Source organism: Rhea pennata, chromosome 6, assembly GCF_028389875.1.
Source record: "Rhea pennata isolate bPtePen1 chromosome 6, bPtePen1.pri, whole genome shotgun sequence".
Classification (NCBI taxonomy): domain Eukaryota; kingdom Metazoa; phylum Chordata; class Aves; order Rheiformes; family Rheidae; genus Rhea; species Rhea pennata.
In genome coordinates this window covers 3,165,047-3,191,102 of record NC_084668.1, presented here as the reverse complement: position 1 = coordinate 3,191,102, position 26,056 = coordinate 3,165,047, and the positions used below count along the sequence as shown (strand labels likewise).

The 26,056-nt window shown below is 37.2% G+C and overlaps 1 protein-coding gene across 2 annotated transcripts in view; it reads left to right on the top strand.

Annotated features, from left to right (window-relative positions):
- ACVR2A (activin A receptor type 2A) overlaps positions 1-24,442 on the top strand; it is a 62,986-nt gene extending 38,544 nt beyond the window's left edge. For both annotated transcript variants that reach the window (XM_062578757.1, XM_062578756.1), the window contains 7 exons: positions 12,449-12,592; positions 13,906-14,049; positions 15,546-15,691; positions 16,708-16,822; positions 18,033-18,171; positions 19,381-19,511; positions 20,475-24,442. In XM_062578757.1, the coding sequence (XP_062434741.1) occupies positions 12,449-12,592; positions 13,906-14,049; positions 15,546-15,691; positions 16,708-16,822; positions 18,033-18,171; positions 19,381-19,511; positions 20,475-20,669 (1,014 nt within the window). In that variant the 3' untranslated portion in view covers positions 20,670-24,442. The remainder of the gene's footprint in view (positions 1-12,448; positions 12,593-13,905; positions 14,050-15,545; positions 15,692-16,707; positions 16,823-18,032; positions 18,172-19,380; positions 19,512-20,474) is intronic.
- Positions 24,443-26,056: the final 1,614 nt, after the last annotated feature.

Here is a 26,056-nt window from a genome sequence, read left to right as displayed (position 1 = left end):
AAAGTCAGGAAAACCTACTTCTGTTTGAAAAACTAAAATTATTATGAAAATAAAATGTAAAAAATATTCTAATATATGCAGCAGAGAGTTGTATCTCAACTTTTAATTTGATTAGAGCTGATTTGAATAGGAGGCAGAGGAAGTAAGAAGAGAGAATTATTAGTACTTTGTAAGTACAAATATTTAAATATTGATATAGTGGATACATTAAATATTAATATATTTAATAATAATCAGGGCATGATTTACAGTTTTTAGGCAAATGATTTTTTTCTGCAAGTCTTGTTCTGCAGAATGGTAACATGGATTGGTCAGATGAGTTGTGTAGCAGATGCTAACTAGATAACAGTGATTCCTGTATGAGTTACGAATTCAGTAAAACTTGGAACCTTTTATTTTTTTCCCTTAGTTTATTCTGAGAAGATGAAAGGAGTGTTGGGGGTGCAGTATGCCCTGGTACTGATCTTTGTTTCACTAGAAATTAAAGGATGGATGAGGAATAAGTGAAAGATAGAAATGTGGAAATACAGGAGAATGATAAATTTTGGAAGAACTGGGAAAAGAAACATTAATAAAATAAAAGGTCACAGAAGTGGTATAAGGAAAGAAATTGGAAGGTTAAAAAAAATGAACGGAGATTCACAGTTGAGTGGATTATCTTATCTTTATATTACCTTCAGATATATAGATAACCATTCAAAAACTTATGCAGTAGGGCTAGCTTATATAATTAAATCAAGTTTGGAATTTTTGCCTTTTCTTTTTTACGTTTCCATATTGTTTTCTTTTGGATATTTTGGCTGAAGAGAGATTGTGGGGAGTTACTGCAGTAGAAAACTGCTGTTCAACTCCTTGCCAGTATCTGTAAATTTGCAGTTATTAGCACTAGGTACACTGAAAATAAGACAGCAGTCTTTGTGGACAGAGGCTTTCACTATCAAAATTAGAAGTAGTTTAGTTTCTCCACAGCATCCAACTAATATTCCTGGTGGAAATACGACTACGGATGGTCAGGAGCTGACATACTATGCTCATTTATTTCTCACATCTCTTGAGCTTGGGCCAGGGATGTCAGTTAATACTAATTACAACTGCAGTGTTACTACTCTCTCATCTAATACACATGACCGTAACCTATTTTATAGCATAGTAATTGACACAGATAACATGTTCGTTTTCCTTCAATTCACACAGGTATAGCTCTCCACATTTTACATCCATACTGTACAAAAAGAAATTAGCCACCGTGCTTTTGTTGAGTGCCTTTGTTATGAATATTTTATTGGATCACGGAGCTGTTTGTTTTGTTCTGTGTCGCTTTTTTTAAAAAAAGCGTTGACAGGGTTGAAAAAAAAGCTTTACAGATTTACATAATATTTTTTCCATAACCTACTTCAATGACTTCTTTTGAAGCATTTGAAATGACTTGGGCCGGAGATGCTTCTTGTTCTTAATATCTCAAAGCAGAAGAAAGTCCTGATCTAGGCCTGTTAGGTATTACCAGAAATTTAAGAAATAACAGTAGACAGGTCCTATTGCTCTCTTTAGTGTGTTCATAAAGGCAAACTTGGTTGCTAGGAATTATCACTTCTCTTTAATTTCCTCAGAGAGGATTGCATTGTTAAAAAATAGGACTACATATTATGCTTTTTAACCTCCTATAAATCACTTCCTTTAACTCTTTATGCAATATTCCCCGTACTTAGCAAAATAATCTTGTATGAGGTTAATTTTTTATTAAGAATACGTTTATCACATATGGCTCAGCTTCACTGGTGCTATATGGAGGGCGTCCCGTGTCTTGAAAGTCGTGTACTAGGTGAACCAAGAATTAATCTTAACTGAAGCACATATTTGGAAGAGATATTGATCTGGTTGTCCCTCTGGTCTTAAACATCCTGAGGCAAGACCACTTTTGTGAGCGTCAGGAAATATTCTGTATGATTATGGTTGGTGGATGGCTCTTAGCACAGCCATAGCATGAATATCTATCTTCAGTGCATCTCATCCTGAAGACACCAGCTACAAGAACCTTGTTGCACTTAGATCTTGGTTTTGATATTTCAGTCTCAGCTTTAAGAAATTAGAATTCAAAGCAGTTTCTGCTATATTCGAAAAACATGAGGTGAATAGCAATGAAGGAAAAAGATCTCTAGCAGAGACAGGTGCAGGATGTTCTAAACTGCTGACTTTAGTCAGTGTGCATGTGTGCAGTCAAAAATCAACCTGTATGTTGGAAGTTAATAGAAGAACAGCTAACAGAACAAGCACTGCTCTTTGCTGCTGCCTTTGACCTCTGACAGCTGGTCTAGACTGCCAGACCTGTGCCAAAGGATTTGGTGAGTTGTGTGTAGAACTTGTGTGTTTTCAAAAAACGTGAACGTAGTTACCATTGGGTAAATTTTTATGGCTTGCATTGGTAAAGATGGATTGTCTTCATTTATAACTTTAATTCTCTAAATTAACTTTCAATTCCTCAAATAATCTACCTTTGAGACAGTCTTTATTCTTCTGCTACATAAAGAAAATCACAATTGGTTGCAGAGAAGAATGAAGAAATTAAATCAAGTGTTTAGGGTTTTTTCCACTTTTGTCTTCAATCTGCATTCTTTTTTAATTTTTTAAATTTTAATTGGATATCCTCTTACAGAACTGTTACAATACTTGAAGAATAAGAAAGGGAGAAGCGTTTTTGCAAAGAGGTGTCCCAAATGTAGGGATGCTGATGTTAGACAGTGTTAATTTAAGAAGGAGAAGCTATATGATCTTGAGATTTGGACCGCTAGAAGTGTGCCTGACTCTGTTCTGTAATACTACATTTCATTGCTTCAGGACAAATAAGGATTTCCTCTATAATCTGATTCCAATCATTAAGTGGAATCATAGAGGGGAAGGATCTGATGTGTTCCTTTAAATGTGATATGGAGGGGCCCAACTGTGATATGAGTGTGTAAAAGAAAAGAAAAAAATACATAGATAGGGAACTGTAAGAATGCAATAAAAGAGGTGTTATAGACAAGGAGTCCTTAAATGTGTAATTGGTAAATGGCTTTTTTAGCATTCATGGGCTATTATATAAGTAGTTACTAAAGATATAGAAGAAACAGAAGAAAGAATTTATATGACACATAACTGAAGCCCAGGTACTTAGTGATGCATGTATATTTAATACTGTGTTTGGTATAACACTAGATGCTCAACTGTCTGATTCTAGATCTTGATGATTTTTGTTTTTAAATTTAAATGTCCTGGATTCTTAATTTGCTTTCAGAATGAGCTATCTCCATTTAAGTAAATCCTAATTGCAGCTTTATTTTTAAGTGTTTAAAAGGTAACAAAATACAAATCCAGGTATATTGTGTTTTACCCTAAATAGCAGCCTAAAGTGAGCTCTCTGTAGTACAAGAAAAATTCAGAGAAATACTTCTATTCTCTGTATTTCTAGAGTGATCTTAGCTACTTTGTACTTTTGCTTTGATTCAAGCAGTGCGTTATCTTATAAACTGTATGCTTTTAATACTGAAACTTGTTCCTGACTTCTTATTAAGTTGCTTTAGTTCTAGGAGTAGGCCTGTACTGAGTAGCGCTGAGGTACTGATGAGAGAAGATGTCTTTCCAAGTGATAGTCCTGGCTGTAGACTGTAGTTTGCCTTGTTCTCATACTGACTAGGCATATACGTATTTTAAAAACTGGCAATGCATGGAAGACTTTCTATAGTCTGTATTCAGTGTACCTAGAAGAATCTCTCTGTTACTCGTTCACTTGAAACATTGATATTTGAAATAATTGACATTGTCAAGACCACCTTTAGATTGTCGTCTTTGTTACACAGCACTAGCAAGCATGTGAAAGTGGAAATACGGATTTGTGGGAAGTTTACAGTCAGGTGCTACGTTCGGAAGTCTTTTCACAGCTGTCCAGTTCACTGCATATCATCAGATGTGCCCTCCCGAATGTTTTAGTCTGCTTTCTTTCAGATCATCTTTTGTATCGCTAAATGTGTGAGAACTGCATTCTTCACGAAGCATAAAATAGTTCTTTTTTCACCTTACATTTTCTGAAAAGATTGTGGACTGTTGAGTATGTTGATGACGTATTTAGGACACTAACAACAAATCAAGGATTCACTGCAAAATGTTTATTAAAATATATATTTGCATTTTGTGTGAACATCATATTAGAGGGTTTTGTGACATGCTTCAAGTTCAGAATATGGTTGTGGATAGCCCAGATTTTTGGGCTATCCCCATACTACTGCTTTTGTCCAGTTGGTGACAAAGATTACAGCCAACTCGCTGATCTGGTATGTAAACCCCTTAGAGCTGTTTTCATCTAGGAGGAATAAGAAGTCTGTTTTATATGGTGACTATTTTGTGGGGTTTCTAAATTACTGTTTTGTTTATAAGAGCTGCATTAATTCCTAAAATAAACCATAAATCATATATTTGCATTTTTGTCCAGATAGCACTTAAGCTGATGGTATTTGCATTTCTAATGAAAGGTATGAGATGGTGGTCTTCAGTGTGAAGGGGAGGACAAGGATCTCAAAATCAGATCTATGATATAGGTAAATCTCTTTGAAAATTGCCATGTGTTTCTAAATTATTAGTGGTTTGGGGATTTGATCCTCATAAAGGAGTAGTGAAGATAGCAGTTTTATATTTTTCAGGGTCTCATGATTATGATTTTTCATTTTGGCAAGAGCAAAAGGGTTGAATTTCCCTATTCCTGAGGAATATACACAATATTCAGAATATTCAGGAGCTAGAGAATTGTAGTAGCAAATATGCCTGAAAACATGTCTCTAAGAAGTTTGTTTGGTTTTTTTTTCTTTTTTTTTTTCTTTTTACAACCACAGGATAAAAGCTAAAAGCTCGCTGAGTAACTATTTCATAAGAGCAGTTTTAAAAATTTTTGTAACGGTTGGTTTGTTGTCTTTGACCTCTCGATTTAATAGGTATATGAGTAAACAAAGATTTATCTACTGTTCTGTTCAGTAGCCTTTCCTGATCGGATTCACAAATTACTTGCATTTTGCTTCGCTGTTTCAGGCATAGGAACATTGGGGGTGGAGAGGAACTGCCGTCGGTGACTGTGCTCCTCGTGGGCTGTGAAGTTTGTGCCGCGAAGTCTTACGGGCATGTTGTAAAGTGCACGGGGAATGGCTGACGTTACGATGAAAGAGAAATCACTGGGTCACGGAAGGGTTTGAGGGTGAAGAGCGTCAGCTGCTTTCTTCCCCCTCCCCCGTCCGTTTTTTTTAATTCCTCTTAAGAAAGTGCCCCAGGATGCTGGCAGGCTGTACAGGTGCTGCTCGGTTCTGTTTTGGACTCCTAGGGGTGCAGGCTAGCCTCATCTCCAGCCGTCTGCAGGCTGCCGGGGCGAGGAGAAGGAAGGCAGCGCAGGTGGGCCCCGGGGCTGTTCAGTGCTCCGTGGATGACGGCAAGCCCTGCTACGCTGTTCATAAAGCTGACTCCGGCTAATCCAGCCTTCAAGAAATACTTCATCTCTTCTATTATTCGTTATTTAGATAATGCTAAATGTTAGACAGTTTTCAAGCACAGAGAAAATATTATTGGCTCTACGTTACGTATAGTCTTAAGAATGTAGAAGGGTGGAAGAAGAGGATCCTTGGTGTTGCGTGGCAGCTGGATGCCTCAAACGCTGGCATCTTCTGCAGTTGCCCCAGCTATCTGGTCAAATTATAAGGGACAAGGGGGCAAAACACAGGGAGGGGAATGACGGTGTCTCAGAGCCACTTCTCTCCTTAAGCGGCAGGGAGATTGAAGAAGAAGGGATATGAAAGTAGAGCAAATAAGCTTACCTCATTAAAATATGAGTTAAGTTTCAGTAATAGTACTCTGAAATTTAACATTTTTATAACTTATTTCATTCAACAGTCCATAAACTCATGTGACCTGCTTGAAATAGTCTTAAATATTATAATGTGCCTTTATAGTTGCTGATACAGTATTTTGAAGTTCACTTCTACTTACATCTTCAACATACAGATTTATTGACTGAATTTAACAATACAGATCTAATAAAATGATCTATTTGTTTGTAAAGTTTAGTTATAACTCTGGCATTAAACAGTTTTCACTTTCTACAGCTAGTCACTAGTTAGTGTAGTCTGTTAACTTTAAAAATACAACACTGCCCTCTACTGCACAGTTGTGAATATAACAGGAAATAAGTTTGCATAGCTTCTGTTTGTATACGTGTTTAAATTTTTGCATATGTTCATATACTGTATTATAGTAGCATGCCTTATTTAGACACCTCTAATGGACAATTTTGTTTTTGAATTATAAGATGAATTCAACTAATAATCTGTATTATAGTCTTTATTTTTGCCTTTTTTCCTTTGCTAACATATTAACGATGGATTTTTTTTTTTAGTATCTATTATTACTACAAGAAAGTATTGCTGTCCCCATGAATATTTTTGTTATTAATTCACAAACAATTTGTTTTGTCTCTTCTCTTATAAGCTGCTTTTTCATCCCATTCTCAATACAAATAGTAATTTCTTTTGCTTGTGTTTTTTCCCCTCTGCAAGCACGCCTTTCATATAATGATTGAGGTAAGATGCATTGATGTTTGTTCATGGTTATGGAACTTTCTGTGGACATGTAAGAAGTTGTTGTGGTATGAATTACATTTCTTTTTTTCCGATATTTTTGGACCAGAAATTTGTAAGCATGCTTGGGTTAAAAATACGAATTTGGCCTGTTGTCCGTAGCTTTCACAAAATTCACTGTAATTTCTCAGGCTATCGAGTTAAATGTCTGTAGGGATTGGTAACGAAATACCCCAGGCAGAGTCAGCAGCGGTTCTTCAATTACAGGCAGCGTTTGCCGCCTCGCCCGCGGCGCCGGAGCGGAGCAGGGCTCTGCCGGTGCGCCGAGTCCCCGGCGGTGCGAGCGGACCTCGGCAGGGCCCGCGGGTCTCTCTGTAGTGGGTCGCCCGGGAGAAAACTGCATGTTTTGCCCAATCCTGTCCTGTCTTGAGGTACCTGTTGTCATCTCCCGTCTGTGAACTGCCTATAACTCTCTGAAGTGTGTGGACTGAACGTTGTGACTTTTGGTGAAGTGATTTCTTCTTTTTCTTGTGGTTCAGGAGCTCAGAAAGGTAGATTATCAGAGGAAAAATATTCTTTAGTTTTAAAGTGTCTGCTTTGAATCTCTCACTGTCCAGAAGTGATTTTCATTTATATGAAAATACTGATAGTTCATATGAAATTACAAGTAACTTTAAACTTTTCAATGAGAAATGTCAGCCATTGTGGATGGGGAAGGTTAATGAATATAGAAAAAGTCAAGATTTGAGCTGTAATGAATACTCAGTTATTCTCTGTATATATCTTTACTCAGTAGCTGAAATTTCTCCTAAATATAATTTAGAAGAAAACAGAATGTTGCTGTTTTTTTCTCCTGTGTCTTGCATCTGTGAAGAGTTATCGGAAGGTACCTTCTATTCACGGTCACTATTTCGCTTCAAATGAAACAGTTTTCAGTTAGTTGCAGACAGGGTATTTCCTCCCTAACTACCACATATGTTACTCGGGGAGTGTGTTTGTAATATAATGTAAAATCTGCAGGATTTTGGGGGGTGAAGAAAGAAGAAGAGAAAACTTATCTCCATTTAAAAAATTTAGATTTGGGGTAATATGGGAGGCAGGTGGAAAAGAAGGTTAAAAGCTTGGTATAAGTCACAGAGTCAATTTTAGAATAGATTTAAGAATTTTAAAATTGTAACTCCTTCTACTGTATTTGCACTGAACTTCACAGATCGTCTGGTTGAAAACAAACCAACCCCAAACCAGAAAGGGAGAAAGTAACTGAGATGGTGCTCAGACTCTTTTAACTTAAAGCTTCTTAAACACAGTTATTCACAGAATAAGCTAGCTGTGAAATAAATATAAGCAAGGAGAAATAATGCAGTATTTAATAAAGAAAAACTTGCATGGGCACTGGAGATTTTAGGACTTCCAATATGTTTTGGGATAGAAAAGGGTGTTTATATACAGTCTATTTGAATAACTGAACTTCCCCCCCCCACACACCTTGGATATACATGATGAGGCATTTGGTTCAATTGCCATATGAAAGAAATAACTGGAGTTAAACTTAAGGGCTGCCGGACTGTACTGGGGCAGGCTTTTTAACAAGCTGTTCAGTTTGTCATGTTTTTAAAGGATTTATTGTTTTGTATTTGTTAATCTTCTTTCTAATCTTGAGAACCATTCTTGAAGTCACTTGGGGCAACCTGTTTCTGAAAGTTACCGTTCTTAAAATTTAATAATTTTTTTTAGTTGTTCGTTATGCTGTATGACTAGCATGTGTTACCTGACAGCTGATATAAAAATCAGAACCAAAAAGCCTTGTTTGAAATGGAAAAATCTTAGGGTGTACAACGTAACGAGGTGTCCAGGATTTGAGATCATCATCCAGTCTGAATTTGCACTGACTTAATGAGCTGATGGCCTTGGCCGACGGGACGAGTAGAGCTTAATTGTCCGCATGTCACGCGTGATAGGACACAGGCGGTCTGGGCGCTTCTTGCCGACACAGCTGCTTCTGGTTTTTATCTGGTGATGGGCGGCTGTGCAGCCGGAGTGAAGCTGCTGCTTCCTTCGCAGCCCGTGCTGCCAGGATCGCTCGGGACCAAGGTGCGCGGGCCGGTGGCTTGCTGCTCTCCAAAGAGACGGTCCTGCTTCCCTCTGCATTGCGGGGCTGTTTGCATGAATCTGGCCCTGTTGTAAACTGGTTCATTTTGCTAAACTGTCAGAAAACTAACCCCATTTAAAAATAAAAAAAATACCTTTCTGACAAGATAGTATGTTGCCAGGGTTTGCTGGGTGGTCACGCAAGCAGCAGAGTTGGTCCAAGGGACAGGGAGGACTGGGGCATGGGGAATGGGTCCTTGCATCCTTATGTCTTGACAGCTGGGGCAAGCTGTTAGATTAGTATATCCACCTTATGCTTTTATTCACATTCTGCCATCCAACCCTGCCACCACAGAAATGACTTTTAAAGCCCAGTGAAAATAATTAGCATGCTAGTGGCATAATATTTTTAGGTAGAAAATATTTGAGTAGAAGTAGAGTAAGTTGGAGATGTTATCAAGGCATGTTTCTAGATGCCTGCTCATTTTCATGGAACTGTTTAGAGAAAAGATAGCAAAGTTGCTGAATATTATTCTTTTTAGCTAAGTTAACAGAAGACAATTGTGTTTTCTCCATTTCAGAACAGTATTTGTTTTGGGGTGTATGTGAGACTTCTTTGGAAAAACACAGGAAGTTTTGATTACATAAAAAATGTTTCAGCTAGCAAGGAAATGTGGAGGGAACCACAGAAGGTTGCTATGTAGTGTAATAGGAAAATATTTTGCAGTGGCAGGATTTTCTAGGAAATGTGGGTTTCAGATATATGAAAAGTACCACATTTGGCTTAAGGTGAAAGTAAGAATCACCATGTGGGCAGATTTTGCAGAGGAATGACTGCCCCTCTCATGTGATAGATGTGGTTTCCATCAGCTTTGGGGGAAATATTAAGTGGTAATTTGCTTGAAAATTCATATAGCATGATGAAAAATACTGAGAGGGGTTTTTGTTTGTTTATTTTGCCCTGTAGAAAAGAAGGAAGATTGTGTTAATCCCTAACACGAAGTCACATTTGGGTTTACTTTCCACAAATGGTTTTGTTAATTCTAGCAAGTCACAAGGTTCAAAACTTACTTTTCTTTTAAGGCTGATGCTCAGTCCCCAGATAATGCACAGTGCTCACGATTCCTGAAAATAACAAATTTTTTACAAGTTGAAGTAGGCCTTTATAAGGAACTTAAAGCATCTTGTTTCCAGTTCTGCTTCTTGTCTTTTTTGCTGTTTTAATTATTGCAAATCCAGGACAGTGATTTCTCTATGTTGGAAATGTTCGTAAAGGGCTCTGAAGCAGAACAAAAGGCAGCACAGGAGTGAAAACTTGTGCTTTTATGTAGCAGTGATTGTGAGAAGGAGAAGTAAATTTTGTGTCAGAAAAGAATTTTACTACTTAAACTTCATTTTGTAAATTGTTGTTTACCAGATTTCAGCCCTGCAATTTTCATATAGCTTAGCTTTATTTTTAAGCACCTATCACTGTCATATTTGCCAAAAGGAGCTCGTCTTTTTTGAGGGTAATATTTTAATGTGTCTCTAATTCAAGTGTGTTTTTTAACAGGGAATTAGGCAAAGATTTTTAAATATTACACTTTCTTTTACAGGCATCAGTTTCAGTGGAATTAGGTTACAGTTTTGTTAAATTGGTGTAAATCAGTTTGTGAAGCTAGTTCTTTCTGAAGGATTTATTTATTAAATAAGCAACAAGAGAATGGTTATGCATTCCTGTGCTTAAACTACTCAAAATTTGTGTTGGATACAGAAACACTTGTCTCCATTCTTATGACAGTGAAGTACATTTACGACCATAGTTCTTCTACTAAATGTCTTTAACATGTAGCAGATTTTTATGATCCTAATTGGAGTGCTCACATATTTGAGTACTCTTACTTGTTTTATAGATAAACTACACTGGTGTTTTTCAGTCTTTCCCTCAAAAACAGCTTTATAGTTGTTCCTAACTGGAAAAAATAGAAAAGCAGAATGTACATCTCAGATTTGAACAGCAGACCTAAGTTTTTTTTTTTATTGTATTCTGCAGTACGAATATCACTTAAAAGTTGTGCCGACCTTTCATTTGTGGGCTTCTGCAGAAAACTTGCTTTTAGATATAATCTCAAGACCTTTGCTACAATCTTGTGGCCTCTGTAGATCTGCACTGCCACTAAAAGCAGCAGTTGTTCTTCCCATCTCTGCAGTCTGCCAGTCTGTCCCCACATTGTCACCACTTCCACTGGCTTTGGCATTTACATTTCTGTATGGTAATACGGTAATTAAACCAGGGAATAAACCCTGCTTTAAACCAACTCCTGGAGAGGTGGAAGGAAGAGGAGGAGGGATTAAAAAAAATAAAAAAGAAAGAAAGAAGGAAGATGGAGCATTTCTCCTAGTGACGGTATTGGCAATTCTGCATAGGGTGACCACTGCACACTACAACTTGACATATTTTTCTACAGAAAATGGGGATCAGCCAGAAGAGATCCTGTTTCTCTGACTGTGAATAAGATATTATTGTTTTATACAGAGGCATATGTAAGTGGGTCTGATGTTTGTGATCATGGGAGGGAAAGAGCTTACATAAATGCAAGCTAATCTAATGTGGAAAAATTGGAAAGAAAAAGACAACACAGAAGCTTATCTTTTGGCAATGAAGTTGAAAATCTACGTATTAACATATGCATCTGTGTTATATTCAGATGATGTGTATATGTTAACATGTAAGATGCATATAGAGTGTATAATACAAGATATTTGATAATCTGATACTTTTTTCCCCAAAAAAGAAAACTTTTCAAATCTGTTGTTAGGTTTGTGGTTAAAGGGATAACCTTGTAGTTCCATCTCATGTGCAGTTCTACTTCCCAACTTGTATTGTTGTATTTAAAAAGGAATTTTAGGTTTTTATTTTTTTTTTAGCCAATCAGTAAAGATCCTGTTCATCTAAAGCATCAATATTGTAATATGTGAAGATCAAGAAAATCCCTTTAAATTTAATTCCAATTCTGTTCCCTATGATACAGCCAAATACACACATTTTAGTAATATATTGACTGTGTTTACATTAGCAAAAATTGGCGCAGTGGAAGCATACCGAAAGGCCTGGGTGTAAGGCGTGTTGGTGGCCTGCCTGCGGGTGGGTTTGCATCCTTCCGTCCCCATTAAGCAGCAGAGCTGCTGGAGCCGAGCTGCTGTCCGAAGGCGTCAGGCTCGTACGCACCGCAACAGCTCTCAGCCCTGACCCAAGGTGGCGGGGGCAGAATTCGCTTCGGCGCTGCCCTCCGCCAGATTGCCGACATCTTCTGCCTCCCGCCTGGTGCCCGAGGGGCTGCGGCGTTAGGCACCTCCAGACGTGCTCTCCGGCGGCTGTAGGATCAAGGCATTTAGATAACGGATTCAGCAGACAGGAGTACAGAGGTGCCTAAAAAACCCTGAAACTTGCACGTGTTGAAGGTGCTTGCTTAAATTCTATCACTTAAAACAAGAAGGCTTAATTATTCCTTATTTTTTTGCTGTGCTTTTATACCTGGTGAGACTGATTTATACTATAACTGTTCTTAGGTTGTTACTTGCACATTGATTCTGAGCATGTTTTACAATCACATTTTCCTTTCCAGACTAGAAGGGTTGGGAGATTTTGTTTCTGGATTGTTTGGGGGAATTTAGGAATTCGTTGCAGGGGATGACTATGTAATACCAAGTCTCTTTCAGTTATTTATTTATAGAGCTGTCATCGTAGATAATACATATAATGGCAAAATTAATTAACAGTATTAACCTGATTTCAGGACCCTGGACCACCACCACCTTCCCCTCTGATGGGTTTGAAGCCATTGCAGTTACTAGAGATCAAAGCTAGGGGAAGATTTGGTTGTGTGTGGAAAGCTCAGCTACTAAATGAGTATGTTGCAGTCAAGATATTTCCTATTCAGGTAGGCAACAGTTCTTAATGTCCTGTGTTACTGGTACTATCATGTGTTACTTGTAACATCTTTATTTAAACCAGCTTTTCTAGTCATGATAAGCAGCTTTTATTTTACAGAATTTTCCGAATATTCTCTAATTCTAGATATTTCAAAGAAGTTCTCAAGTACAAAAAATGTTTGCAGCAAGAAAATGTGTAGGTAGTGATTTACTAAATTAAGATAATAATTTATTACAGAAAACAGATAAATGAAAAATGAATTCTGTGAAATTATATCTCAAAGACGGTTTGTATTTCTAGTCCTGAAAATACTTACTAGCATGAATAGTTTCAAGCATGTAAGTTTGGAGTTCTCACACAGTTTATCAGTTAAATAGTTTGTTGTAGTCAGAATGGACGTCAGCCGTTAAATCAATGTCGTAAAATGCAAACCTCGAATGTGATAGTTCCAGGTGCCTCCGCAAAGCAGCATAATGTTGCCCGCCAGCACACATGCTCCCAAAGCCCTGTTTGAGTGTGGATTGTGCTAGTCTGGGTCTAGTCTAGTTAAAGAATCTGAAGTGCCCGCACACAATGATACTAGGATAAATCTTACTTTAGTTAGAAACACGCCGTGTGACTCAATGAGAAGAAATTTGCCTGTGTTTTTTTAATGATAAACCAAGTGTTGGTTTGCTGAATCAAAAATCTGCAGATTTTTTGTTTTTTCCTTCTAAGAGAAATGTATTTATGCTATATTTAAGCCATCAGCCTAATATATGCTAAATCTGAAGCCTTTTCATTATTTTTAATAACGGAAAACTTGTTTCTACTTCAGTTTTTTTTTTTTTTTTTGATTAATGAAATTTAAAAATCTTACTTGTAAAACTAAGGCACTGTAATGATTTGCAGTATGTAAAAGTTTTCTGTTTCCATGTTCATATCTCTGACAGTTGATGATGTTTTCAAATATGTTGTATTATTATAGTTTTTCTGATAATTTTCCACTAGGCGTAAATATGTAATACACGTGAAGACAGACTTTTTCATCATATTTTAGTTTGTCAAGTCAGTAGTTTGTAGCACAAATACTATATTACTCTAAACAATTGTAATTTTAAAATAATCAGCCTCATATTATATATCCTTTTGATATTAAATTCTGACTTAGCAGATTATTAGGTTTTAGTCACCTAATGCAGACCATTTAGCAATGCATAGGAAATCATAATTAAAGTGCTTTTGGTTTTTATTGTTAAGGTATTAATTTGTGTGGGTTTTTTTTGTTTTTTTTTTTTTTTTTTTTTTTTTTTTTTTTTTTTTTTTTTTTTTTGCTTTAAGGATAAACAGTCATGGCAAAATGAATATGAAATCTACAGTTTACCTGGAATGAAGCATGACAATATTTTACAGTTCATTGGTGCAGAGAAACGAGGCACTAGCATTGATGTGGATCTCTGGTTAATTACAGCATTTCATGAAAAGGTATGTTTAGTTCTCAGTGTAGGGGGTGGTTGTGGGGCTTTTGTTTTGGTTTGATTTGGGGGCTTTTGTAATATAGTGTATGAACCAGCTTAGGAATTTGATGCAGATGTGAACTTTAGACAATTAAGAAGTAAAACTTAATAGTTTTCACTTACTTGTGTCATTTCAATAGATATCAGATTATGTCTTTTTGAAGATTCTCCCCCATCCAAACCTGCCTAATGAAAAAACGCAGTCTCATACAGACTCTGTTTTGGTTTTCTTATATTAGATAGTTGATTTGACTCTTTGAAGAGGGAAGCACTATGTATCAATTGCATTGTGATAATCACAATAAGAAACATAAATATATTTAATTACATAGTCACTGTTTTATTATGAAATACTTGTTTAGATCTTTTAATTTATGTAAAGGACACAGTGGAGTAAGTACAAAGAGTTGGGTGGGAGGAAACCTTTGGCACTGGTGTGGACAAAGAGGCATTAGGAAGAGGTTACCTGTAGCAGATATATGAAAATACATATTTGTGCCTATTCCTTCATTATTTAGAAGGCTAAAACTATCCACCTATTTGAAATTTGTGACAGCTTCACAGTTGGGTAGATTAATATTAAACTAATTCATCTTTCTGAAAGGCTTTTGCAAATTTTTGTTATTGTTGAAGAGTTTTAAAAATTTGTTACTGGTAGATTACATCTCAGATGGCTAATTGAAGATTTGTTTTCAAAGTTTAGTCTCTACATTCTGTCAGTGCTTTCATTTTTCCCTTTTGTGTTGGCTTTTCCCACACTAACACGTGACAGAGTGACATCTCACAAACTGGGTAATATTTAAATCCATAAAAATGTGTGTACAGTGAGGGGTGTAAAGTGAGTTTAAGGAGAAGTGTTTTATATCTAGTGTCTTACTTCACATTATCTCTTCATCTTTATTCAAAGTATGAATTTCACTCTGAAACTATGTTGTGAAACTGGAATTTACAGTCATTAGCCCTAAGAGTAGACTTAGCCTATCAAGTTAAGGTTTTGGAGAATGTGCATATACAATTCAGCAAGATTCTCGAAGGGGAATCTATAACCTGTCATTTCCTATGCCTGCAAGATTATAAGTCAGACTGCTGAAAGCAGGATTGTCTTTATAAAGAATTTAAATATTTTTGTAAGGCCAACTCCTGTTTCTGATATCTCTGGTGAAGTGAAGTTTGCTGGCAAGTGTGCCGCTGAACTTGAACTCCTTACGCTGTTTGGTTATTGAGCTGAAATGCAGGTGCAACTTCTATTCATAGACCAGAGATGATGCTAAGGTTACTTGCTGCCGCTGTGTTAACTAGCAGTAGATTGTGTGTGCATGTATATAATTATATGGTCTTTCAGGAAACAGAGGAGGGCAGGCATATCGTGTTCTTTAATGACGGGGGCCATCTAGAGGTTTTCTTTATGGGTAGATGAGAGTGAAATTTATGTTAAAATTGTTCATTCTTGTTTTTGCTATGCAGGGTTCATTAACTGACTTTCTCAAGGCTAATGTGGTTTCTTGGAATGAATTATGTCATATTGCTCAAACTATGGCTAGAGGTCTGGCTTATCTTCATGAGGACATACCAGGGCTAAAAGATGGACATAAACCTGCCATCTCACATAGGTATAGTATATGTGAAATATTTCAGAGGGTTGTTAACTTTGAGCTAAAGGATATGAAGAATTCAAATAGTCTTTGAGATCTTGCTTCCAGAGTAATGGAGCCTAATCAGAAAGATCTGCTCAGCCTAAAGAAAAAGCTAGTTAATTGTTTATAGAACTTGGTTTGATGATTATGGTTAGTGTCATAAATTCCTTTTTCAGATAGTTAAATAATTAAGTACTCTACGCACTGTATGAAATAATTGATATTAGAACTGTTTGAAACATCTTATGCACTCACATACTAACTTTAAATAACACTGAACACCTTCAGACAGAAGCATTAACTGTAAATGATGTTAAACCTATTGTTGAGTATAATTGCTGTTTTTTAAATAAGGTAAGTATAGGAAGCTATTAATGGAAGCAGAGAGCTGAAATTAATATTAGTCAGCAAAACAGAAGGCAGGCGCACAGAGCGAGAGGAGGAGATCCCTCAGAGCTTGGGACTTTGTGAGCACAGACGCTGGACTGATAGTGAAACGGGGCTTCACTATCAGTGAATGAGTGTGTGTACATGTAGGATGGGTGGGACTACGCGGATGGAGTCCAGTATCTTGTTTTTGCAGGCAATCATGCTTCTCCTTATAAACCATCAAAATTCCTTTTTTGAAGTGTTTTGTTCTTTGTTATTTTAAAAAACCCAAAAATCCACAGTTATAATTAAGAAAGCATGCAATAACTACATTTTCATACTGTTTCTGTATCATATTTGCTTATAAATCAGTATGTAATTCAAAACTAAGTATATAATATTAGTTACTATTAGTCATATATATTTGCGTAAGAATAAAGGTGTAAAACTGTACTTCTGTTGTTGTTATTCTTTTGTTGTTTATGTAGACCACTCATAGTTTTCTTGCCTTTCATCTTACTACAGTTATATATGTTCTCTATTTTACTTTTTCCTTAAAACTTTATATAGGATATTGTTGAGATATGTTCTAGATTTCTAACTTTTTTCCCTTAACTTGAAAGGGACATCAAAAGCAAGAATGTGCTGCTGAAAAATAATCTTACAGCTTGTATTGCTGATTTTGGTCTAGCTTTAAAGTTTGAGGCTGGAAAGTCTGCAGGGGATACGCACGGACAGGTGAAGACTTTATTTACATAAACAGTGTAACTATTAACTGCATGTAAATGAAAATAGATAAGTTTGACATTCTTCATAGACTAGATGCTGTATTATCAACTCAATTTTTTGTGACCTTTAAGATGGCAATTCTGGCTTTCTCTTCACAGGCTAAAAATGAAGCAATTCTGTAGATAATTACAGATCCCAGCCTTTACTCATTACATGGCCCCATCCCTTTTCAATTTCATTCTTAGTAGAGAATCTGAACAAGAAAGAGCAGTCTTGTTATTTTTTACTAATTGTTTTGAGATACTGTTCAGAAATTGAGTAATGATACTGGCAGCCAGTTTCTAACTTTCTGACCTAGCAACGGATTCCTGAAAACAGCCCAAGCTAAATGCTTGCCATACAAAAGATAATTTTTTTTAGCCCTGCATAGTTTTAAAATCACAAGCTCATTGGTGCGTTATGATTTCTGGAAAATTAAATATACTTGGTTTTAAGCAAAACTCCACAATTTATGGTTGAAGGGCAAAAACAAAATCCATACAACAGGATTACAAAACCTCAGTGACATTGCTGAAAATATAGTTCTTATGGTGACAGCTTAATAGCAGAGTGGATGTTGTTTAGATACTACATAAGTTCTCGTTTATTCAGATGACACAGAATTAATTATGGCCGAAATAAATGGATAACCCTGAAGTTTTCATTTAATGTCCAAATTTGCGTAAGTTATACTAAATATCTTTCTCAGTATAACTTGCAGTGTGGCGGCTAGTTTTCCTTTCTTTGCATTTCCACTCCTGTCCTGGAGAGTCTGCTTATGTGAAACTACGTAATCCTCTTGACATAGTGAGAACCAGTGGCCTTCCTGCAGTCTAGAAGAAAATAAGGAATAGTGGGGACAGCTGGGTTGAATTGTTATGGAAATAAGTCATTTTAAAATATATTTAGATTCTCATAAATGAGAATCACAAGTATACATGTAGGGCCGAAGCTATAAGATTGTTATTCTTCTAATTCTTTTCATTTTCTATTATAAGAATACAAAAAACTTCCAAAATTTATTCCTAAGCAAGGATAATCATAGCTATTTTTAATCTTTGAAAAAAAATAGTCCTATTGTACAGTATTACAATAATAGCAATAGCTAAATCAGAATAATCTTCTTGTTCATGTTGATTTTTTCATTATTACAAATGCTCGTGCTTTTCTGTATTTCAAGGTTGGTACACGGAGGTATATGGCTCCTGAGGTACTAGAAGGTGCTATAAACTTCCAAAGGGATGCGTTTTTGAGAATAGATATGTACGCTATGGGATTAGTCCTCTGGGAATTGGCATCACGATGTACTGCCTCAGATGGTAAGCAAAACACTTAAATCTATGGAAACATATGATGTAATTTCTCAGAGTGTATATTAAAAAAAAATGGTGGTAGAGATATGCATATTTAATAAAATGTAATAAGGTTGGTAGTCTTGTGGGGAAACCAATGAAACGTCACAACCATCTAGTCACTATAATTTAGTCTCTTCAGTATTTGATATCCCAAGTTGAAGTTTGATATCTGGATACCTTCAGCTCACACAGATGTCAGAATTTCAAAGGATTCTTGGCTGAATTGCTGATAGCTTGTAAACCGAAAATACAGTAGTATCTGAGAAATCCCCTCTGATATTTTGTGAGCTAGGGGGCTATAACAGCCATAACAGTTGTTTTTCTAAAAGAGCAAATTGTTGGATTTGCTCTTTTAAACTGTTAAGCTATCAAGAAAAGATATCAGATACCAGACTTCAAATATGACTGTTTTCATAAATTTTGTAAATAGGTCTCTTAGGTGTCCAGAATAAGTTGGGTTTAATCAAGAACAAGCTAGAAGACCAGACTCAAAAATGTTTGGGTGATAGTGCATTTTCAGTGCAGTCTTAAATCAGCTAAATTCAGCTAAGCAGATGTGATGGTCTCACTTGGCATAGCGATAGCATTTGTCATAAAGCTCTCCTATGAGAGTCTAGGGCAGCTGAAAAATACCCATTAAAAAAAGTCCAGATGTATTGGAGATCTTAGCAGATCAGTGCATGGTCACACAGTGCTTTTCTGCTTCAGACATTCCTCCTGAAACTTGGTAATCAGATACTCTGAGAGCCAAAGCAAACATGAAAGAATAATAATTTGTCTTACCAAAACTATGACTTGGAGGAGGTGGGGGAGAAACTGGATTTCACGAGCTTCCAAACATCCTCACATTTTGAAGCCTGCAGCGGCAGGGGCTGCGCTGGGGCTGCAGCCGTGCCTGGGGGCACCTGCAGAGCCAGGCTGCGCTTGGCTGCGTCACGCAGCAGGGCAAACGGTCGTAGCCGCTGGAAACCCAGCGCCTCTTAATTAAAATATCTCTTAGTCACGTTGCTTGCTGCTAACTTGCCATTGGGTGCACACTTAATGGCAACACAAAGTAAATTACTCCATAATATTTTAATTATGGACTACGATTCTAAGTGAGCAGTCATTTTTTTTAAAGTAAATATATATATGCTGGTGAAATGTGTTTTAACCCATTTTTTTAACCTATAGGTCCTGTAGATGAGTACATGTTGCCATTTGAAGAAGAAATTGGCCAGCATCCCTCCCTCGAAGACATGCAGGAAGTTGTAGTTCATAAAAAGAAGAGACCTGTTTTAAGAGAGTGCTGGCAAAAACACTCTGTAAGTAGTTAAGCAACCAAGTTCTTCAAAGTTCTGTCCTGTTTTGAACTTCAGATTTTGTTAATTCTGTCATGTTCGTGTTACTTTCTTTTAGGAAGATTTTGATTTAATAATTGCAGTAAAAAATTTAATGGGCTGTACACTAGAGTCATCTTAAAAACTACGTTTCAAGTGACCTGAAAGTATTTGAACTTTTTTTGGTGAAAGAAGAGAGTTTAATTTCTGAAGTTAAAATGTGAATTATATTAAAAAATAATAGTCTTGATTTACTCCAAGAATGCTACAAATCTCAGTGAATGTAATCACATAGGGTAAGCAGTGCCATGTAAGAAATTTCTGGCATCGTTTATGGGGGAACAGTACGCTTTTCTGATTTGGTTTACAGCTCAAGATTTACACTAATGCAATTCCTTCTTCTGAGCACTGCTTTTTCAAAAACAGGTTGTTAGAAACAATAGATGACACTATCTGCAAGAAAAATGAGCGTATGTGACCATCTGCCACTTGAAATTAGCATATTGCTGTATTAACTCAGTGTTACTCTGGAGAAAAGTTAACTGCTGCCAAGTGTAAAACCCTTTTGTGCTTTTTTTTTTTTTCTTTTTTAATTGAAGTTAATCACTGCAAACTTCAACTTTTCTTAGCTTGATCTTTTAAAATACCATGATGACTTTACTGACAGACTACAACATTGTGCAGTGAAAAACATCTGTTCCCTGTTGCATATATTGTTTAAAGAATACAAAATAAGTATGATGCAAGTCCCCGCATGATATATCTGGTTTTGAATCAGATCTGGTATTATAGCTTCCTATTCAGCCAAAGGGTTAAGATTTAGCAGAGGTAACTTAAAGCACAGCTTGACAATGGGAACTGTTAGGTGACCCTGCTTTCCAAAACCTTGCTGCTAACTGTACATTATTATTTTCTTCTTCATTGTTGGGCTTGCTTTTTTGCTTGCAGGGAATGGCAATGCTCTGTGAAACCATAGAGGAGTGCTGGGATCACGATGCAGAAGCCCGGTTGTCAGCAGGCTGCGTAGAAGAACGGATTATTCAGATGCAAAAATTAACTAACATTATAACAACAGAGGACATCGTGACTGTGGTCACAATGGTGACAAATGTTGACTTTCCTCCCAAAGAATCCAGTCTATGATAGTTGCACTGGTCGTGTCACTGACCAACCAGACTCTTAACTGGAGCTGCTAAATCTAACGAGACTGCTCACATTATTACTGTTTTCTGTGTGAAAAGAATGGTAAGTCTCTTTGGAACATCATCAAGAGGTGTTTTTTCCTTTATTTTTTTCCCTTCCTCTCTCCTCCCAGACATGGATCTGTGAGACTTTTTGCATTCCCTGCTTACACCTGAAGGACACGTGACTGAGAAAGGGTAACATGTTATTAAGGAACTTAAATGAAGAATACGGACCTATACTGGCTAATCAAGTGTTTTAAAAACTGACATCAGATTTCTTAATGTCTGTCAGAAGAGACTAATTCCTTAAATGAACTACTGTTATTTTTTTTAAATCAAACATTTCATTTCAGATTTAAAAAAGGGTAACTTGTTTTTATTGCATTTGCTGTTGTTTATAAAAATGACTATTGTAATGCCAATATGACACAGCTTGTGAATGTTTAGTGTGCTGCTGTTCAGTGTACATAAACAAAAGTAATCAAGTGGGATATAGCAAAGAGGCTTCCAAGTATTACTTAACCTCCCTCAACAAGGTATACCTCAGTTCCACCTCTGCTAAATTATGAGATTGACAACACTAACAAAATTTGAATAATAAATTGATCCATGTTTTGTAAATGATGTATTTCAAATTCACTGTGTTATTTAAAAAGGGTAAGCTATGCTTCATGCCAACAGTAAATGGCCATTCCTAAAGCAGTGTTTTTAGCCTTTTCTTGTACTAGCTTGTTGTGTAAATATAAAAAAAAAAAAAGTGCTGTTTATTGAAACAAAATATTTCTTCCTGTTTTAGTTTAAATTTTTTCTCTTACCTCCATTTCCCAGAATATCTCATGCATTTATTTAACTGAATGCTATTTAGGTTTGCTGTGTCTGAGGAATATTTGAAAACTTAAGCATGACTTTTTTTTTAATTTTCTCTGAGCTATGACACTGGAAGGCTCTTAATTCTTATTCATTTTTTAAAAAGTCTTTTTCCTATTTATGTTTGTGAGAAGGTCTGCCTAGTGTGTTTTCTGTTTCACTAAACAGTATGCAGTGGGTTCTGTATCACTGTTTCAGGATCACCTCAGGAAGCTCAGTTACCCCAAATTCCTTACTCTGCTTTGAGACTTGCAACTTCACTCTACTTCAAGCTTGGTGCCATCTTATTGGAATACTACTCAATGTCTGTGATGCATAGGTTTGTCCTTGAATCAGACTAAAAATTATAGCCACAGATTGCAGATTATAACTACTTAAAATTTTCAGGGATAACTTAGTTATAACTTAAAATATGCAATGACTATTTAGAGGTAACGAATACCAATGTACGTAGCACAGACGAGCAAAAAATAAGGAAAAACATTGAAATTGCTTTCACAACTCCAACATTATTTTAGAGTTTAGGAAGTCATGCCTTATATTTAAATTAGAAATTGACTGGTAGGTAGGTGCCAAAGTGCTTTCCAGAAGTACCGTTTAACTACATTTATTTGCTGATCCTTTACCTTTTACACAAATGTCAAATAAATTTTATAAACCTCGAGAGTACAGAACCAACAGTAGCCAGTACTATGCTATGTATTTCATCATTGTATTTTGTTTTTTAAACCATGCATTCGACGACTTTGAAAGAAGCTTTTAATGTTGCTATTAAGAGCTCACTGTGAATGTTACCTTTAAAAAGTTAATCAGTACAGCCACGAGATACACTCGTTTTACATGTGTATGAACTTAATCTCTGGGAACAGTAAGAGACATCGTGGGTGAGCAAGACCTAGGTTGGCATGCTCTTAGCAGGGAGCGGAAGAAAGGTGCAGCACTGTTGCTCGTGTGTGATACACCACCCCAAACCGTCTGTCTTGCTGTGTTCGTCGCTTTTATGCCTAAGGTTTCACGTAGCCAGACGAGCCCTGCTCTGAAGAGTTACTGTAGGGGGCAACTTGTTCAGCTTGGCTATAAAAAGGAAAAAAAAAATAGTTTTTGGCCATTTTTTGGAATGATGTTTTCATTTTGCTTCCATTTACAATCCAGGTATGTTATTTTACGCACACAGCAGGATGTAAGAACAGCTGATGTGAACAAACAAGAATCCATTCGTACTTCACCGAAGACTTCTGTCTCCTATTGAGTTTTAACCCTTTGCTAGCAAAAGTGGAATAAATGCAGGTAGTTTAATAATATTATTCAAGATTTGATAGGAAAATTGGCCATGAGTAAAACTTGCATCACTTATTATCCTTTCAACTTCAGCTGCTGTGGATTCTAGCAGCAAAGTGGTGGGGACTCTGGTGGTGTTGCTAATGCTCTTTGCATCTGCAAATGATGTACAGCAGTCACTAAGCCTGGCATCAGGAAGACAGGTAATTTATCTTCATATTCTAAAACCACTTTTGGATACCCCTAACTGTTTGAATATTGTACTACTTGGAATTTTAACAGCGTAAATCAGTATCACTGTGAAAAGGATGTTCATAGTATAAATGCTGTGGAATTGGAAAAACTAGTACCCATTGAGCTGTTCTGGTACAATGGTTTTGCAGGGCATTTTAATACAGGTTTTTGTTTTCCTTCTAGCGCAGTAAACGTAGATAACGTGCGTGTTGTCAGAATGCCTGAGCCAGCATTTTACCGGTGTAAACGAGGGCAGGATTAAGTAAGATTGATGCCAGTGGCACTATTTTGGCATTATTTACTAGCAGACATGGTGACCGTTGTCACTTCATGTACTTTCGCACGTCAGGCATTTAGCGTGGGGGTACGTACGGGCACCGACCGTCTGCTCCAAAGGCCGCCTTGTGCTTTGGCTCATGAGGAAAAAAAAAGCCAATCCATCGCTCTTAATTTTCAGCAAAGTCTACTTAACTGATTGCTGCACGACTGCCACAGAACTGATAAATTAGCTAGTTCTTGGCTTCGCCAGAAGATTAAGCCTTGCATTACTTTGTGCTAGATGCTAAGAAGTTTCTGTATCACGTACCCCCGACTCCTTTGCACTTAGCACTACACGTACCATGGCATTTCAGAACGGAGAGCGTGCCCCGTAGCTGTTGGAGTTGTTGAACTAGCAGTATCATTTGTGGTGGTATTCTAAAACTACAAAACTACAAAATTGGGACTGAAATTCACCACTTTGTACCTTCTATTTGAGATTTTTTTGAAAAGTCTTCAAATGCCAGCTTTTGGTATGCTAATTAAAATGTAACCAGACAGTAACAAGACATTAACAGTAACAAGACATTTCCTGTTCGTATTGGCGTTCAACAGAATCAGTAGGGTTACCAGTTTGCTCTTTTTCCAGCTTCTTTTTTAACCTTTTTAAATGCGTTTATTTTTATTAGGAACACTTGGTACAAAATGTGGAAAGCTGTAACATAGGTTTATGGGCAAAATGATTCAAGTAGCATCCTTGATGGAACATCATTTACCTCAGATACTCAACCAGCAGGTTTTTTTTGGTTTTTTTTTGTTTTTTTTTTTTTTTATGCAGTTTCAGTCCATATACTATTCGTTACCTCTCAAGATTTTGGTAAGCAATTATTTTAACTCTACTCTTTGTATTTGTCAGTGTTTTGGGCACAGGTTGTTGTACTACTGTCAACATGTACTTGCTGTTTTTCTGCAAGTACTGAAAACAAACCAACCCCCCCGCCCTCAATAAAGTGATTGTTAAATATTGTACAAATAAAAATGTATGCTCTTTCTCCCCATTTCCCCAAAAAGTTAAAATAAAAAATGTGACTACTATGACTTGCATACGCCTTTTTTCAAATTGTAACACTTTGGGAGGAGAGACGTGCAGCTCCTAGTTGCACAATAATCTTCAAGCTGTGTAACATGCTTCCTGGCCAAAGAGGATGGAAGACATGGCCGTTGTGTAAACCTGGAAGCGAAGCAGAGGCAGGCTCCACGTCGTCGCTGGCGTCCGATGCGGAACGCGTCTCCGTCTGCCCTGCCGCGCAGCGCTATGCAGCGCAGCGTGCCGAAGCGGCTGAGGCAACGTTTGCAGAGCGCTCAGCCCACATACGCCCGCAGTGAGAGTGCTGCCTGGAGGATACCAGGTCACCCAAGGGCAGGAAGAAGCTTGATCGGTCGGTAATTCTTTGTTGTCTGCACCCTGGAACTAGCACTTCTGTCGCAGAAAGCTGAGATGACAAGTCAAATGACTGCATGTGTATTTCTTTTCTGTGGATTTGCAAAGCAACCACTTTTACAACAGCCGTATTTCTGGTAAAGCGAAGCCAATGGAAGAAGGAAACTTCCCACCCTGCAAGGGGGGTTCATCACAGGTACAGTGGCACAACACGCGGCCTGCCAGTACTCAGGTTGGGTTTTCCCTGCTAAGCTGCTTGGATGGAGACTGCCACGTGTCTGCTCTTTATCCTGAATTCCAAGTCAGTCACCTCTCTCCCTTTTAAAAAGGCTACTAAATTCAATCAACAGACCTTTCTAAAATCCACGGGTAAGGTGCACTGTTAGTTAGTCTATTAGAACTGGATGTTTCTCCTGTCTATTGCATTGACATTGCAGAGTGCGTATCTTTATAGGAGTGGTAGTGTATACTGAAGCCAGACCAGTTAGAGCTCTTGCTTATTTTGTGAAACTACAAATTTATCTTATTTCCTGCATACTAGATCTGTAGTTTCAAAAATAACACTTCTAACAGATGACTGCACAAACTGAACTTTTAATCTGTGGCTGTGACCTAGAGGGTTTAGTGAGTAATGATGTGTAAACGACAACCTTATCAGAATAAGCAATATTCCGCTGCTAGTCTTCAAGGCATTTATTTATTTTCCAGTGTTGGAATAAGCATGCTCTCTCCCTCACAATTCCCCCCACCTGGAGTTAGTAAGTTAGACCTGCGGGACCAAGAGACGGAGCAAAGGTGGGGGAAAAGGGAGGGAGGTGTTGGTACAATGAATTTAATCAACCTTTCCTTGTATGGATACATCACTGTTATGCAATTCTGCAATTTTCTGCAATTCCTTCTGCTCTTGAACAGATGGCACGGGCTGTTTCAGGGTGTGTGAATGCCTATCTCCATGACAGGATTATCACCTCAACAATTTACAAGTCAAAGGAATTGTTCCAGACTTCCTGCTGAATCGCACATCTTGTTACTATCCACCCTGGTTCTACAGGACAACGCCCAGTGCACTTACTCCTGAGCTGGGAGGAAACTTCGACTGTTTGAAGTTAAATTCATACTAGCCTTTCACTTGTAAGTAACCACTTACATCATGTATGCTGGATTCCAGCAAGCAGTAGTAGGTTGGGCCTACAGCTCATCTCCAGCTACTTAGTCTGGGGTCCTGCTAATGAGCTGTTATAAAAACAGCTCTGTATCAAATCAAACAC